Raw genomic sequence first — 17,980 nt, forward strand, 5'->3', positions numbered from 1 at the left:
TGTCTGCCTGCTCCTCCCCTATCTTCCCTGCAGCTCTTCCTCTGTCTTCCCTGGGCCCCACCCTGTCTGCCTGCTCCTCCCCTGTCTTCCCTGCAGCTCTTCCTCTGTCTTCCCTGGGCCCCACCCTGTCTGCCGGCTCCTCCTCTGTCTTCCCTGCAGCTCTTCCTCTGTCTTCCCTGGGCACTGCCCTGCCTGCGGCTCCACTCTCCCTCTCTTGGATCCCACGCCCCACCGCTGAAACTAACTTCAGATTTCTCATTCTCTTATTAGAAGAAGTGCATTGAAAGGGCACCATTAAAAAAGTGAAAAGACAATTCACATAATGTGTGAAAAATTTTGCAAATCATACATCTGATAATGGATTGGTATTTAGAATATATAGGACTATTATAATTCAATAATAAAGAGACAAATAATCAAATTTAAAAGTGGGAAAGGGACTTGAGTAGACATTTCTCCAAAGAAGATATACACGTGGCCACAAAGAACACGAAACGATGCTCAAAATTCCTAGCCCTCGGGGAAATGCAAATCAAAGCCGCAGCAGGGTCCCCTCACACCTGCTAGGATGGCTAGAATAAAAAACCCATAAGAACAAATGCTGACAAGGAAGCAGAGAAACTGGGACCCTCATTGATTCCATACATGGTGGAATGTAAAATGGCGCAGATGCTTTGGAAAATAGGCTGGCAGCTCCTTAGATGATTAAATATGGAGTTACCATGTGACCCAGAAATTCCACTCCTAGCTCTTTACAACAGAGAAATGAATGTTCACCCAAAAATTGTACCTGAATATTCACAGCAGCATTATTCAGTTTAGCAAAAAAGTGGAAATAGCCCAAATGCCTATCAACTGCCAAGTGGATAAACAGTATGTGGTGCACCCTACAGTGGAGTATTATTCAGCCATAAAAAGGGAAATACACATGCCACAACCTGGGTGAACCTTGGAAACATGCTCAGTGAGAGAAGCCAGTCGGAAAGAACTACTAATTTATGATTCCACTTATATGAAACATCCAGAATGGGCAAATCTGCAGACACAGAATGCAGAACACTGGTTGTCAGGGGCTGGGGGATATGGAGGAAAGGGGACATACATGGTTTCTCTTTGGGGTAATGAAAATGTCCTGGAATTGAATAGCTGTGATGGTTGCACAACTCTGTGAAGATAGAAAAAGCCATTGAGTTACACACCTAAGTGGATGAATTGGGTGTTATGTGAATTCTGAGTAAAGCTGTTGAGACAACAAAAAGCAAAGCATGGCCTGGCGCGGCAGCTCACACCTGTAATCCCAGCATTTTGGGAGGCAGAGGCCAGCGGATCACCTGAGGTCGGGAGTTCGAGACCAGTCAGAACCAGCATGGAGAAACCTTGTCTCTACTAAAGATACAAAATTAGCCAGGCGTGGTGGTGCATGCCTGTAATCCCAGCTACTCTGGAGGCTGAGGCAGGAGAATCCCTTGAACCCAGGAGGTGGAGGTTGCAGTAAGCTGAGATCATACCACTGCACTCCAACCTGGGCGACAGAGCCAGACTCTGTCTCAAAAAATAATAATAATAATGAAGAAAAAAAAGAAAAAACAAAAAGGCAAAGCATTTCTTCTCTTCCTCGGTTCTAACCCCAAACTTGCATATGAGATCCATTATCTACTCAGAAAGCCAAGCCCCACTCTGCTTCACAGAAATCATTCTCTTTAGAAGCAGCTGACAACCTCCTCCCCACACAAAATTACAATGTATATTCTTTCATACCCAAAAAATGAGCCTAGCCCTGCCCTGTCCAATGGAAACACAACATGAACCAGGAGCTTAATTTTAAATTTTCTAGTGGCCATATTTTAGAAAGCAAAATAAATAGGTAAAATTAATACCATATTTTATTTAATCCAATATATCCAAAACATTATAATTTCAAAATATAACCCATTTAAAATGTTTAATATTTTACATATGATGTGTGTTTTGCACACACAGGACATCTCAATTCAGACAAAGCACATTTGAAGTGCTCAACAGCCACAGCAGAGAGCTGCCCTCTGTAAGTCCCAAGTGACAGACTGGCTTAGGCAAAGGGAGAAATGGGACTTGGCAAAGGTAACTGAACGCCCCGACAGTTCTAGTCTTTAGACACCACGGATCCAGAAGTTTAAACTTTCTCTCTCTCTTTCCCTTCCCCTCTCTTCCTCTCTACCCACCCTCTCTCTCTGCCTCTGTCCTTTCCTCCCTCCCTCTCCCTCTCCTCCTTTCTCTCCTTCTCTGCCTCTGTTTCTCTCTCATTCTCTTTCCTTCCCTCTCCCTCTCTCTCTCTCCCCTTTCCCCTTCCCTCCCTCTTCCTCTGTCTCTCCCTCCTTCCCTCCCTCTCTCCCTTTCTCTCCTTCCCTCCCTCCCTCTCTCCCTTTCTGTCCTTCCCTCCCTCTCCTTTCTCCTTCCCTTTCTCCCTCCCCATTGCTCTCTCCTCCTTTGCCTCTTTTTCTCCTTCTCTCTTCCTCTTTGCTCCCTCCCTCTCTCCCCATCTCTTGGTTCTGAATTCCTCTGAATCATCTTCTCTTCTCGGCTCATGGAGTGGCCCCCAGCAGTTCTTGGTTTACCAACTCCCCTCTATGTAAAGGAGCAATCTCTTTTTCAGGGGAAGAAAATGTCCCCATGGAGTGGCATGCTGAGCCCTGACCAGAGGAAGGGATCTTCTGATTGGCCAATCGGGCCCCATGTGTCTGCTGGGGGTGTGACTTGCTCCGCTGCTGGCAGGGCAGGAGGAGCAGCGTCCCCCACCCTCCACCTGCACCTGAGCCCGGACTCTCTAGGGCTGAGAATGTACACAGCTCTGCTCAGGCATTTTGTTAATGGAGCTTCTTAATTGTCTGTAACTTACCTAATTTTGCTCCCAAGCTTCTGTCCTACTGGGAAGCAGGAACAACATTCCAAACTTTGAAAATAGCTTAATCTAGTGCTATTTAAATGATCTCTCTTGTTTTCATAGTCTCTTGTGGGAAAATGGTAAGTTCTGGTTGCAGTTCAACTTCCTATCAGGATCTTTCTCCCTTTTCTTCCTTCTTCCCAAGATGACACTGGGGGCTAATGCAAAGCTCCCAGGTCTTCTCGGCAGTAGGGAAGGGGAGGTCAGCTCTGTGGGCCTGCTGTGGGAGTGCCTTAGCACACTCAGGGCCACCATGTACAGCTGTGTGGGTTGTGCACTGCACAACTCCATGGGACGACATCAGCATAGACTAGAGTGTATTTGGTACTCCCTGGAGTTGTCTCTCCCCTCTGCTTCTCAGCCCTGAATGCCCCTGGCTTCTAGATGTGTGCTGGCTCTGCAGCCCTGCCCAGCAGCCTCTTCCTGACTCCAGGCCCTGCTGTTCTGGCAGGCTTCTCAGCACTTCTCTACCCCTTGAGAGGCCATAGGCAACTTCTGGGTCACTCACCCCTCCACAGGAGACAAGGGGTGCTGTCTCTTACGGGAGAAAGCAGGCCTCTCCTTCACACCCACGTTTCTCAGTCCCATCAGGAGAGCCGGGGCCTCCCTCACCGTGACTCCTGACCCTGCCGGAGGTAGAGGGTTAACTGAGTTTCTTCCCATCAAAGCTTTGCTTTTGACAGATGAGGCAGCAGAAGGGTTGGGCGACCCCCATTCCCTCTGTCTCAATGGCCTGTGGCCAGGAGGAATGAGGGCTTCTTTGTCCCAGGCGGCATCCACCCTCCAGGAAACATGGGTTTAGAGGGCACGAAATCATCACGCAGTTCCACTTCACCCTGCAGGGGAGGGCACTGGCCATTACAATTGTTCCTTCATTTTACAATGGAGAAACTGAGGCTGAGAAAGAGACAGAGACTTGCTCCGAATCACAGGAGGCACAGGCCACAAGACGAGGATCCCCGGCCAGGCCTGCTCCTTCTGCTCCCATGGACTGCTCATTTAAAAAGGAATTTGCGTCTTGAAAACTACTTTTTAAGGAATTTGTTTTGCTGAGAGACAAGAGGACTTCTGGCTCTCTTTCTTGGACTTAAAACTGTTTTTGCACCCTCCCTCCAGCTTTTCAGGCTGGCAAATGCACAAAGAATGTCGCACACCTGCGGGTGCCAAGTTGTCTGAGAAACCAGGCCCAGAGGAGGTGAGCCCCACTCAGAGCCCCACTGGGAGGGGTGGAAGCCACTGGGCAGGCTCAGCCACGTGGAACAAAGGAGAAAAAGTGCTGGGGAGGGCATGGCAGAGGAAAGCGAACACACAGGGCAGGCTGGGCCCCAGCTCCGTTCACACCAGGCAGCGTCTGGGTGGTTGGTGAGAGCCTTAGGTAGGACCCCCCACCGCAGGCAGCATCTGGTGGAAGGAAGGCTGATCTGCAGAGGGAAATGCGTCAGGGTTCTCAGTAGCTGTAGATAGACAGACAGGTGATCGTTCTGAGTTGGCCTGTGGTTTCATGGAGGGTAAGTCCCGGGGCCTGCAGGGCGAGCGTGAGTGGAGCCAGGAGGCTGGCCGGCTTGGGACTCAGGAAGAGTCCATGTTTCAGTTCGAGTCTGACCTGTGTCTCAGCGCAAAAGCTGTCAGGCGGAATGAATTCTCTTCCTCTGGGGAGGGTCAAGCTTTTGTTCTCTCCAGGCCCTCACCTGATGTAGGAGGCGCACCTGCACTGGGGAGGGCGGTCTGGTTCACTCAGTCTCCACCCAAACGCTCATCGCATCCAGAAACGTCCTCACAAGCACTCGGACAAGGCCTGGCCATGTATCTGGGCACCCGAGGCCCAGGCAAGTTGACACATTCAGTCACCAACACAGGGTACCACAAAGGGATGGGGCAGCGGGAAGCCGTGCTCACCCAGGCCAGAGGGGCAGAGGGAGGAGGGGCTGTCACCAGCACAGGCCAGGACAAAGGAGGATGCCCACCCCAAGGTTGGGCCAGGGGAGCCGAGAACGGCTCCTCTCTCCCACCCAACCTCCCTCCAGGCAGCCAGTGGAGGGGGCTGAGAAGTGGACTTTGCAAGGTCATATGTTCCCAGAGAGAGAAGGGTAGACCAGAGAAAGACCCCTGAGCCGGCAGGTAGAATGTAGCCCAGAGATCCGCGCACCAAGAACAGAGACCCGCCAGGGTCTTCAGCATCTCACTAGCACCTCGCCATTGATCAGAGAAAAGCCTTTACGTGAACAACAGCTTTTTGCTAGAATTTAAGATTATTTTTACCTCTATTGTAGTTATTTGTACAGACCTCTTCTATTAGGAATGGTTCTGTCCTATTCACGGTAACCACTTAGTGCCATCAAGTTTTCCATTTGAATAATTTCTTCTGGTCGAAAAAGGAAGAGTGTTTTCAGAGAAAAAGTCCAGGTAGATAGAAGACCTGGGTGCATGGAGTGAGAGACGCCAAGGCGAGGGCATGCCAAGGCTGTGCCCCGAACTCCTGATCAGCCTGACTTCACCAGGGCCTCCTGGCAGGTGTGGCAGGGAGCACTGCCTGCTGGGAGATTGAACCTGCAACCCAGCAAGCAGGGATGGAGCCGCTTGTCAAACGCCACCCAAGCCCACAGTGTCCAGGTCTTCAGACACATAACCTGGTTCTGTAATTAAAACGGCTGGAAAACAGAAGGGAAGTGCTGGGGATCCACACAGGAGAGACAGAAAACCAAGTGTAACAGGGGGCCTTGTCCAAATCCAAGCAACCCCTCTGTGAAAATTCAGGTTTGAGATAGTTAAGGACATTGGAATATGCAAACATTCATTTCGTTAGTGTGATAATGACGCAGCGGTTATATAAGAAGAAAATGTCTATCCATTAGAAAAAATACAAACAGTCTCATAAACAAAGGAAAGAGGTATTTGTCAAAGCTGGGCTTCGGGAACGTTCACCTGGGAGCAATGAGCTGTAAGGTGGAAACTGAAACCTGAGATTCTGAGCAGAGGCACAGATTTGGAGAGAGTTGGGGACATCCCTGGGCAGGGGCACAGCCGACAGGACCTGTGCTGTCTGGGATTCTGAACGTCCTGAGCTCCTTCTCCGTCCTGGCCCTGCTTGGGGTGGAGGCCATGGTGCTGGTCCTGGGGTAGCCCTGCTACCTGTGACTGCAGCCCAGCGAGGGACAGGCCTGCCACAGACAGCACGTGGCAGGTCACCCAGGCAGGGCTGCTTGGTGGGGCAGGAGCTTCTGCAGGGTTGGGAGGGTTCTATCTGGAGGTGGCTTTGCCAAGATGGGGACCCCGTGATGGGGCATGGCAGGGAGATGAGAGGCTCTGCCCTGGACATTGTGAGCAGCAGCCAGAGATGCCAGCGTCCCTAGGGCAGTGAGCAAGGAGAGGCCAGGGCTGCGGGGAGGCTGGGGCACCAGCATCGCTGCAGCTGATGATGAGTGTCTCCTGCTTGAGGACAGTCTGTGGCATTCGCATCCACACAGTGAAACTCAAACTGTTTTTTAAAAACTTTATTATTAATTTTAAATGTGGGAAAACACACGTAACATAAAATATAACATCTTAACCATTTGTAAGTGCACAGCTCAGTGGCACTAGGAGCATTCTCATCGTTCTGCAGCTATCACCACCATCCGTCTTAGAATGTTCATCTTCTCCACTGAAGCTCTGTCCCCATCCAGCTCTTAACTCCCATCTCTCCTCCTGCAGCCTCTGGCGCCCACCATTCTATCTCCATCTCTATGACTGTGACTACCTAGGGACCTCTAGGGACCTCGCAAAAGTGGAATCATACAGTATTTGTCTTTTTGTGCTTGGCTTATTTCAAGTTCATCCATGTCATAGCATGCGTGAGAATTTCCTTCCTTTCAAAGGCTGAATGGGATTCCATTGTTTGGATGCACCACTTTTTGTCCATTCACCTGTCGATGGATGCTTGGGGTGCCTCTGCCTTTTGGCTCTGTGAATAGTGCTGCTGTGAACGTGAGTGTGGAAGTGTCTCTGAGGCACTGCTCTCCATTCTTTTGTGTGTTCACCCAGAAGCGGGGTTGCTGGGTCACATGGTGATTCTATACTTAACTTTTCAGGAGCCGCCACACCTTGTCCACAGCAACTGACGATTTTCCTTCCCCACCAGCAGTGGGGAGACCCTCCCCTCCACCTGCGCACTTCTCCACAATCTGCAAAACCCTGCTTTTCAAATGGACTAATCCCTCCTCTGGCATGTGGCCTGGGTCTACCAATCAGAGTACCTCATCCTTTAGGCCAGAATGACTGGTTCAAATAGCAAATCAAGACATTGCCCCAAACATTGGCCAATGAAATCCCTACCTGGATGTGCGCGATGACCAAGGGTGTCCTGTTTTCACCAGGACTGCTCAGCTGGTAGGCCTAGAGCTGCTGGTGGTCATAGCTGCCCCCCACTTGGGAAGAGGTGGCCTGAGAATGAAGCCCATACAGAGGACAGAGAAGGAGGACAGACTTCTCATGACCTCCAGGAGCCCCTGGATCCAGCCGTGCCTGAGGTAGATGCACCCTTGGACTTTTTGATTTCAAGAGCCTGCTAGTTCCCTTTCTTGCCCCAGCCAGCTTAAGTTTCTATCATTTCTAATGCAGGGAGGCACCCAGCAGGGAACATGTGCTCAGGTGCTTCTCAGGGTGATTTTAGCCGGATGCAGCAATGATGGCTAGAAAACCCATCTCTCAAACAGACCCCACGCTGGGGAGAGTGTGTGAGTCTCCCAGCCACGGGGGCAGACTCAAGGGGCTGGCGGTATCTACAAGATGGCTACAGGGGAAATGCTCCTGAGAACATGCTTTCCTCAAAGTTCCCGAGGCCCCAGGGCATCGCTCACTGCCAGCTGCTCACGCCCCTCTGCTCTGTGTCCAGACTCTGGTCATCAGGCCCTGGTGTTGTCCTCAAGGAGTCTCCAGCCACTAGAGGAGTGCTGCAGCATGAAGTAGAGAGTCTGAGTTTGAATCTTGGTCCCATCATGGGTAACCATGTGTCCTTGAGGGTAGTGACTTTACCTCTCTGCTCCCAGGTTCTCCTCCCTACAATGAGGCTGGTCCTGGTACTGACTTGCAGCCCAGCAGCCTTGTATGCTGCAGAAACCACTCCCCAGCATTCGTGTCCCATTCCCGAAAGGTCTGTGTTGCACCTGCCTACGTGCCCAGTGCAGGCTGGCTGGAGGCTCTGCTCCAGGACTAGAGGCTCAGCCTGGATATGACCCAAGTCACTTCCACTGACAACTCCATGACTGTTGTCCTCAGAAAGAACACATCTGCCCCCAAAGCTCCACCATCAGGGCTGATGGCTCTCCAGGAAGGCCCCAAAGGGGTGCCACGGGCCACGAGCCCTGGGGATACCTGCAGGAGCCTCATGGTCTCCAGCCTCCTCTGGCCTCGTCCCGCAACTGCCAGATGCGAATCAGAGCCCATCCTCCTCGCTCCCCAAGGCACAGCACCTCCTGCGCCTCCCTGCACAGAGCTGACCTGGCCTCTTCCATTCCTCTGGACACAGGGAATGCTCTCCCCAATGTCACCTCAGCTGGCTCCTTGTTTCTCAAGCCTCAATTCCTCCATCCCTCCTCAGGCCTTCCCTGCCCACCTGGCCAGGTGGGCACCCTCCCATGCCACCAGTTTTCTTCAGGGCAACACACCATCTATAGTCACTGTATCAGGTTTTAGCCTGGCCTGTTATTTTTTATTTCTGCTCAGAGCCTGTGTTTGTTCTTGACCTGTGGCTGCTCTGGGGTCCAGGTGGGAAGTCCGAAGTCACCTCTGGATCTGCTCTGGGTGGAGGGTGCCTCCATCCCACTCAGGCCCACAGGCTGGCCTCGCCCTTGCCCTGCAGAGAGCCTGTCCAGGTGCCCTGCTCAGAGCCACCAGCATTAATAGCTGATGGTTTAATACCCTCAGGAGCCAGCACACTCAAGCAGCAATCAGAAGGCCCCATCACTGCTGCTGTGTAATTGCGCCCGATCACTCGCACAGCGAGCGCTGATTGCGGCTCAGAGATGGCTCAGCTTCCAGGCTGACGGGCCGGAGCCCTTGGAGGCCTAATGAGGGTAATTGAGGATGGGCTGATTGTGCCGGAAAAAAGCTGAAGGGGACTGAGCCATGAGAACAGGCTGCGTCACACCCTAAACGGGACCACATTTGCTAAATTTGTTTCCGACGCAATTTCGTGGTGATTACACTGATTTCTCTTGAGTTACTGAGCCTGGCAAGGAGCTTGTGCTTGCAGCCCCGCTGTCAAGATGTGCCTGTTTGAGAGCGGGAGGTATTGATGATGACTTATGGGCCACTGTCAGCCCTGGGAATGAGTCCATAGAGAGGCTGGTGGGAGACAGGTGGGAGCTTGGGGGCGGTGGGGAGGGCCTGGGGTCCCAAGGGCCTACGTTTGGGTGGGCTGCTGCTTACCACCACGTGGCTGGGACACATTGTGCAACCTGTATGTGCCTCAATTCCTCAGCTGCAGGTGCAGCTGACCCCAACCTCCCAGGGTTGCCGGGAAGTCCCAGTGAGTTCACTTACAGGCAGTGCTCAGACCGTCCAGGCTGGGGTCTGCCTGGAGGCGCAGCTGCAGAGCAGGTGCCCAGGGCCCTTGGGGATGTGTCACACCTGACCCTGCACCCACCCTCTGCGGCAGGAGCAGCCACCCCTGTTGGGCCATGGATGAAATGAGCCCAGGGACGGGGCCACTGACCAAAGCCATGCACTGGCAGAAGCTGCATCCACACCTCCATCATTAGTATCTGTACAAATTTTCATGAAATGAAGCAGCATAGCCTGTCTCTGCTGGAAAGACCAACATTTCTCAAACCCGGTTCCTTGGCTGCGAGTCTGGGAAACACAATTCCAGCCTTGGCTACTGAAGGCAGGGGGCCCAGGACTGCACTCAGATCTCCCAGGCTGTTGCTCATGGGCCCCTCAGGGTCAGAATCTGATTTTAGTTAACAAGGCACCCAGGAATTCCTGCCTCGTGGCATGGGCTGGAAGCCACTGCTCCGAGCTAGGGGTCACGGGAGAATCGCCTGGGGAGCATCTAAAAGTGACCACCGCTCAGCCCCCTGAAGCTCCAAGGCTCCAGTGGGGGTCAGCCACTGGTGTTTTAGTCTCCGCCAAGGGCTCCAATGTGTTACCTGGGCTGAGCGCACCCAGCTCACAGAGCGTGGCCATCTGTCCTGGGTATGGCTGAGTCTCCCAGGGAGATATGCTTCCGCGTTTGGGATGTGCCTGCGCTCCTGCGGCCGCCCCTGCTTCCCAACAAGGAAAACCTGGAGCCAAGAGCTTTTAGCAAAAATGTTTAATCTCTCCTTAATGTGTGTGTTTATTTACAAGTACTAAATCTGAAGAACAGTAAAATAGGAAATAGCCGTATATGTACACATCTGAGGGCCGGGCCCACAGTCAGCGGTGCTGCTTCTGCAAAGAGCTCGGCTGAGGGTGCCCGCCCGGACCGTCCGAGGGATCGCTCTTCTTCTGGGAGGGGGTTCTGCGGTGTTAAAGGACAGCTAATTGTGGGCTTTGTCTTAAAAATATCTCTCTCTCTAAATATATCTATTCTAGCTGTGTAGCACCAACGTGAGCCACTGAATCCAGACAGGGAGAAAGCCAGGGCGGAGGCTCTCGGCAAGGCCGAGCCGGGATGGCACGCCGCTCCAGGCTCTCTCCCGGACTCGACGCTGCAGGTCGTGGGGCCCCCAGCCCCTCAGGCCAAGGGGCCGGTGGTCCTGGGGCTGGGGAGCACAGAGGAAGCTCGAGGTATATCAAGAGGCCAGGCTCCCAGGCCGAGGCGTGAGCTGTTCCAGCACTCCTGAGCCAGGTGAGGGGAGAGGGAGGACACGGAGCAGGGTAGGAGGTGCTGCGGAAAGCAAGTGGCGGCAGCAGCAGCACGCCAGGTGGGTGCCGGTTTCACAGCACATGTGCCGCAGCCCTGGCTCCCTGCAGACACAGGGCCCATGGGAGCCGCTCACCGCTGCTGGGCACAGAACGGCCTCCAAGCGCAGCTCCTACCAGGGCCTCCAGCCCCAGGCCAGAGCTCCCGGGTGCTGCACAGTTAGGAGCACAGTGGGAACCAGTGACAAGTGGGGACTGGGGCCTAACTCCACGACCTGGCAGAGGGAAGTACGGAGTAGCTCAGCGACTGCTGTCCCAGTAGACAGCACGGGTAGTCGGCTTGATCCTTGCGCATGTAAACAGATACTGCTAAAGTGCTTGCGCCTAGACACAGCCATGTGCTCTGTGGTGGCCACGCCCCAGCCACACGCCCATGTGGGAACTGTTCCATGAGGCCTGTGGTGCACCCCCTTCATCACCACTGCCGTCCCCACCACCCGCCCATGCTACTCACATGGACAAGGGCAGCCTGGCAGGGCAGAGCAGGGCACAAGGCCTAAGGAGAGTGGGGTTTGGAACTGGATTCTGAAGGTGATGCAGGAGCCCCTACCTAACCCATGAGGAACTGGAAGAACCAGGGACTTCAACCTGAAGCCAGCATCCAGGGAAGACTTTGGGGGAAACCGTGGTTCCCACCCCACCATAGCCAGGAAGCATCGGAAGGGAGGTGGAGGCGCACCCAGGGACGGGAATCGCAGCCAATGCTAGGGGCTACTGAAAAAAACAGCCCAGCCACTGTAATACGGACTGGCCTCAGCTCTGGCCCCCAAGACTGCCCAGGGAGTAAGCCCACCCCCTCAGTGGGCTGGGGGCAGGGGCTGGCCCAGGCCTGAGCTGGGTGTGGCAGCAGCAGAAGGCCCCAGACCTGGCACAGTGCCCACGGGGCCAAGGAGCTCCCTGAGTCAGCAGTCACTGACTCCACACCGACCCGCGTTCAGGGGAGGGGCGGGTCTCTGCGGCGTCATCTGGCTCACGCTGCTCAGGTGGGGCGGACTGCAAGACTGGCACACCCCGTGGGGCCGAGTGCTCTCCTTGGGCCTGGCCGAGGACATGGGGCTGAGTCTGGCCACAGTTAGCTGTCCCTTAAAGTCCATGGGATCTTCGGTACCATCAAAAAAGTGACCTTGAAAAGGGGATGGACCGCTTGTTTGCTTTTACAAGTGACTGATTAATTAAAAAACATAAAAAAGGGTCTAACAACCTCTAGTATTCAACACTTGCAGTTTTAAAAAGATCAACTCAGACTAAACGCTAGCACAATCATGCATGCCCCGTGGTGCCGCGGCACCCCAGAGGCTCTCAGGGTCGGCAGGAAGTCCTTTCCTTGTCATGTCAAACCAAAACAGCGGCCCGCAGGTCCGGGGGCACAGGCTTCAGGGCTGCTCCACTCCAGGGCTCCGGCCACTTTCTCCACAACCATTTGGCATTGCTTTCCCACTGCCTTCATTTTCTTGTTCAAATCGTCTTTAAAATTCTTCTTCAGTTAACTGTACAGTACCCCACTGGGGCTGGAGCCTGAGGCTAGAGCCACATATATATATATGCATATATATACATGTACAGCTTTCTTTTAAGAATGCATTCTCTCTTGCTGAGGGCAAGGGTGGACACCGCTGGCCTCCAGTCCCTCTGGTCACTGCCCATCACTCATGGCCCAGATAGATCCAGGCCACTGCGGGCCAGAGGAGCCCTGCCACAGACCTCAAGGCCCAAGCAGAGTGCAGCAGAATTTTTTCCCCTAAAAACAAAAACAGTCCCCAGATGTCCCATTGCTCTGGAGGGGCCAGGACACTGCTGAGATGCCACACTGGAAGCCGCTGGGGCAGGGACAGAGAGAGTGGAGAGAGAGGAGTGCTCAGGGGCTACCCTCAGGGGCTCCAGGGCAGGGAGCTCGGCCTACCCTTGAAGGCAGCTGCCAGGGCAGCCTGTGTAGGATGCGGAGGGGAATAAATAACGGGAACGTGCTCTCTGTGACCCGGGGCCCCTGGCCCAGTGGCTCCCAGAGGCACAGCCCTGAGGACGGAGAGGGGCTGCCCGGTCCGTCTGGAAGCCACCCAGGAGTCTGAGCAGCCTGGCCCACAGCCCCTCCATAGGAGGGAGCAGGGCCTCTCTGGGGCGAGGTGGATGTGGTGCTCCGGCCTCGGCCACGCAGAGCACGCGGTGAATCTGAGGATGGCAGCGGTGTAGCGGGCATGGGTGCTGGAGGTGGGAGGCAGTGGCAATGGGCCCAGACCGACTTGAGCTCCTCTTGCCCGGCTATGGGCTTTTTGCCTCTTTCTCCAGCTGCCAACCGGGCCCCCGGACCCTCAGACTCTGCCGCCTGGGGGCAGCCTGGGAAGCCGGGAATGCTGACACCCCCAGCCTCTTGTCCCGGTCTCAAGGGGACAGCCCAAGCTGGCTACCCCTCCCCCTGGAGGGCCCTGGCCTCACCCCTCAGTCCCTCAGAGGTCAGCCCTTCTCCCATGAAGGCCACCGGGCAGCTCTTGCCAGGCAATGAAGGTCCTTGGCCAGCCTGAGCATCCAGTGCTGTCCCAGCCCCTGAGCAAGCAGCTGTGTGCGCAGCTGTGGTGTGGCAGGTACCATCACCTCCACACAGGAAGAGCCGGGACCCGGCCGGGCGAGGCAGGGGAGGGAGGGCCGGGCAGTCGCTGCACTGCGGCGGCCCCAGCACCACCGGACACTCCACACGCATGCGGCGAGGGCTGTCCCGGTCCCTGCTCGGCCGCCCTCACGCTGCGTCATGCTGGACGATCACAGCCAGGGCTCAGCTGCTCAGGGCCATCGTGTCCACCACCTGCTCCAGCTTGCTCCGCAGCCGCTGCCGCCGCGCCTGCTCATCCTTCTCCAGGGCTGCCAGGATCTGCAGGGCCAGGAGAACTGTCAGCATGCCGGGCCATCAGCCTCCATGCACTCAGCAGGCCCAGGGCGGATGCCTCCAGAGCAAGTGCCAGAGGTTCAACCCCATCTATTCCTGGCCAAAGGACCTTGGTTGTGAGCCTGGACCCTCCAGGACCCCAATATAGAGAATGAGCCCCGCCCCTGTCATCATCCTACCCTCACCCCCTAAAACAGCAGGCTCTGATCCCTTGGCTGCCTGGCCATGCTGCTGACATGTCCCCACCCAGTCCTCACACCCTGGGGTTTCTGTGCCCCTTTAAAGCAGAGCTCCGCAGAGAGCCTCAGCTCCCCCTTCCCTGGTGAGCCCCAGGACCCCAGGCTTTTGTCCCCACCCCCCACCCAATACATGCAGTCTCTGGCTGCTCCTCTGCTTCCCTGGGGCACCTGCCTGAGGACAGCCCTCTGCCTCCTGTCTGCCTCCTGTGGCACCCTGGGGAAGGTTCCTTGCCTCTGCTGCACCTGCCCCGGCCTCCCCAGGGTGGCTCTGGTTCACTCCCGTGGCTTTCTTAGCCCTCAGAGCCTTGGCACAGGCCGAAACTGTCCTGCCCTCTGGCCCCGTACTCCCATCCTGTGCGGCCCAGGAGCCAGTTCTCCTTCCTGGATACCTCCTGGACCCCGTCCCCAGGTCCACGTACGTGGCCTCACTCCAAGTCAGCAGAAAAGATACTGAAAGGAAAGCTCTGCCAAGAGCCTATGCCCAGCCCTGGAGATGCTGGCCCAGACTGGAAAACCCTGAAATGAGCCCCTCAGGGAAGTTGCTCACCACCCACACACCCTCTGCCTCAGGAAGAAGCTGCCATCCCATCTTCCCCACCCCTGACCCCACATGGCTGCACACAGTGACTCCACCACTGCCTTCTCTGCTCGGCCTGGCAGGCTCCCTCCTGGCCCCAAGGAACCAGGTGGCCAGCGGATGCAGAGGAGTGAAGGTGGCTGGTGGCAGCCCAGAGATTCAGGGAGGAGTGGCAGGGCGGGGCAGAGCAGGTGGCTCTGGCAGGGGCCAGCAAGCCCTCCCAGCCCAGCCTGCAGGCTCCCATGGTGTTCACCTCATCCTTGTACTTGGTGATGTAGGAGTAGATCTCATGCAAGGCGCTCATGCTGTTGAACTGGCTCAGGTGCAGGCGGGACTGCTCAGCCAGATACGCACTCATGTCCTGGTCACTGATGGCCGGCATCTTGGCAATGTCCGCATAGTACCTGCAGGTGAGTGGCCAGGTGGGCACATGAGCAGAGTCCAGGCTGCCCCCAGGCCCCTGCCCCTGACCCCTGCCTCCTCCGCCCACCTCTCCACCCAGCTCTTGTAGTTGGGGATGTCCTTGGCGTAGAGCAGCTTGTTGGAGGGCGAGTCCTTGCCCAGCTTGTGCTCAGAGGTGGAGCAGGAGTCCATGAAGGTCTGGGCCACCACCGACAAGCAGGCGTCCGTGATGCTGTTCTTGTGAATGTCGAACACAAACTGTGGGTTCTTGATCACGTTCACCCAGAAGCGCAGGGGCAGGCTGCAGGCGAGAGTCCAGGCGCCGCTCAGACAGGCCTCTGCTCCCTCCTGAGCAGCGACCTTGTGGCCCTCCCGGCTCTGAATCCAAAGTGGGCACGGCTTTCCATGCAGATGGGGAAACGAGGCCCACAGAGGTGCGGGCCCATGGTTAAGTGAGGGCCGTCCCCTGCCACCCAACCAGAGATGTGCTGCCCCCACCACCTGCATCTCACACAGAGCATCATGAGACAGGCGTGCTCAAACGCACTCGGTTGCACAAGGGCAAGATGTGACCAGGCCCTCAGGGGCCCACTCCACACAGCCACCACCCTCCTAGGCCTGCATGCTGGCTTGCACTCCTGGCTCCTGCACTGAGACCTGCAGCTCAGCTCCGGCCCAGGGGACCCATTCCTGCAGAGACCAGCCCTCTGTGCCCCAAATGCCACCTCAGGGACTGCCATTAGCTGGGCTGCCTGGCAGCACTGGCCACACATGGCTGCTTAACTTAAATGAAGTTAAGAGCCCAGACCCTCAGCCACACCAGTGCCATTTCAAATGCTCAGGAGCCACCACCCTGGACAGCACGGGTCTAGAATGTTCCACTATGACAGAGCATTCTCCCAGAACATGCTGACCTGGAGACACTGCGTCCCTGGAGGCCCCGCCTCCCACTGTGCCCAATCAGCATGGCCCAGGAGAGGGGCTTCGTGACACCTCACCGAAACCCTAGACTCCGCCAGCAGTGGGCAGAGCTGGGACAGGCTGGGGTGGCTGCATCCCAGGTTTGGGAAGCAACACATAGGCTGGACAAGACCAAGTCGGGGGTGGCTGCTGGCCCGGGAGCCAGCAGAAGCGGCAGGGACAGTTCAGGAGAGAGGGGAGCTAAGACAGTGGAGAGTGTGCACAGAACTGGGGCGAGACCCCAGCAGGATGCAGGGTGAGGAGGGGCACTTCCTGGTGAAGCAGGGTCCAGCCATACAGGCAAGGGCATCCACCTGACCCCAAGTGTCGGGGAGCAGTCCTACCCCAGAACCCCTCGGCCATGCAGGTGGAAGGGCCTGGTGCACAGAGAGGGGCTCCCCTGTAGCAGGCAATGGTGGGGCTGTCTGCTGGGGTGGGGGCCACACATACAGCAGGGACCCGCTCCAGGGGCTAGGGTGTGGCTAGGGTGTGCCAACTGGAGCAGGGGGCCACAGACCAGAGCTTGGGGGCCCTGAGTAAGGAGTGAGGCCAAGGGCTGGCCTGCCTGCATGGCAGAGAGGAAGCCAACATTGCCGAGTTGGGCGGTCCATGACCAGGGAAGAAGCAGGTCACTGTCCCAGAGGTGGGCCAGGCCGCATGAAAGCAAGGGACTGGCTGGCCAGGGAGGCAGATACTCTGGAGAGAGGCCACTCGGAGGCTGGGTGCCTCTTCATAACGAAACCCAGCCTCATAGAGCCCCAGCTCACATTGGTGTAGCTGTGCACGGTGCAGGCTGGGCAGGCCCTGCTCTGTACTCCACTGCTCCGTGAGACCGTGGCAAGTGGCTCGGCCTCTGCACCTCAGTAAGCAGGCTCTGGCCCGGCCCCACACTGCAGTGGGGAGGCTGTAAATTCCTCGCACTAAAGACTACCAGGAGTACCTGCAGTCCCTGTTGCTCTCATCACTGCAACCAGCCGGCTTGGGGCTGGTCCACTGTGCCCTGTTTCTCACGCTGCAGCCCACACTCATGTGTGCACAGCTGTGCACACCCAGGGCCACTCACACCTGCACACAGTTCCTGCAGCAGTGGGAGGGGCTCAGCGGCTGGAGCAGAGGGTGAGCCGTGGGTCAAGGGGCGCAGGCAGATAGGGAAGGCCAGTTAGCACAGGGCTGGCCCGCCATGCCCCTGCTGGGTCGTGTCCCCATGCCAGGGAGCCCCAAGTGGGGGCTCCAGATCAGAACAGGGCGAGGGCCCTGGGAACACATCTGGCCTGGCCCTGGGGGATGCCCCTCTGCCCCCTGCCCTGCATTACCAGTTGCTCTTCCAAGTGTGGCGCACGTCAGCATCGTGGATCTGGTGCTTGTCGGCCTGCTCGTCCAGGAAGTCGAACATGTACTTGATGGCCAGCGGCAGGGCCGAGCCCCGGTGTGCTGTGCTGAAGATGGTCTCAAACAGGTCATCCACAAACTTCTGCAGTGTGCCCTACGGGGGGCAGGCAGGGACACTGAGCTCCAGGGCTCTACCTGGCTGCCTACACCTCCTGGGTGACTGGGCAAGTGGTCATGGGAGCAGCATGGGGGTGAGGCCCTTGCTTTGGGCTTGGCACTTTCTCCAAGCTCAGTTGGCCCAGCATCCCCTGCCCCCATCTGCCAGCCAGGCCCACCTTGGTGGCCAGTAGCCGCGTCAGGTAGATCTCCGAGACCATCTTGCTGCCGCGGTCACCCTCACGCTGGTCCAGGTGGTCGTGATTCTTCACCAGGTGCCACAGCTTGGTGCCGCTCTCCAGGTCGGGTGTGATCATGGGCGTGCGCGAACGCAGGCTGTCAGGGCTGCTGGCCGTGCGCAGCATGCTCTCTGCAGCACCAGGCTGTCAGCGCCCACGTTGGCTGGCACCCCACGCCCCCCGCCCAAGCCTGTTTCCCCATCTGAAAGCTGGGGATGGCATCCCCACCCATGTGGGATTTTGGGGCAGCCGATGACACCACGGAGGTGGCATCATTGTGTATGGACACACAGTCACGGGGAGGCGCAGCCTGCAGAGCTGGAGGGTAAGGCCAAGAGTGCTAGTGACAGGCTTGACACCTGCCCCTGGGTCCTCCCGTCCGGCTGCTGCAGCATGGGA

At 56.5% G+C, this 17,980-nt stretch overlaps 1 protein-coding gene across 3 annotated transcripts in view; it reads right to left on the bottom strand.

The window, feature by feature from the left end:
* Positions 1–10,196: 10,196 nt before the first annotated feature.
* Positions 10,197–17,980, bottom strand: part of PLXNA1 (plexin A1) — a 54,183-nt gene continuing 46,399 nt past the window's right edge. For all 3 annotated transcript variants that reach the window (XM_054551305.2, XM_054551306.2, XM_024244726.3), the window contains 5 exons: positions 17,522–17,712; positions 17,171–17,340; positions 14,986–15,198; positions 14,749–14,899; positions 10,197–13,664 (listed from right to left, as the gene is read on the bottom strand). In XM_054551305.2, coding sequence (XP_054407280.2) covers positions 13,569–13,664; positions 14,749–14,899; positions 14,986–15,198; positions 17,171–17,340; positions 17,522–17,712 — 821 coding nt within the window. In that variant the 3' untranslated portion in view covers positions 10,197–13,568. The remainder of the gene's footprint in view (positions 13,665–14,748; positions 14,900–14,985; positions 15,199–17,170; positions 17,341–17,521; positions 17,713–17,980) is intronic.

The sequence above is a fragment of the Pongo abelii genome, chromosome 2 (genome assembly GCF_028885655.2).
Source record: "Pongo abelii isolate AG06213 chromosome 2, NHGRI_mPonAbe1-v2.0_pri, whole genome shotgun sequence".
NCBI lineage: Eukaryota > Metazoa > Chordata > Mammalia > Primates > Hominidae > Pongo > Pongo abelii.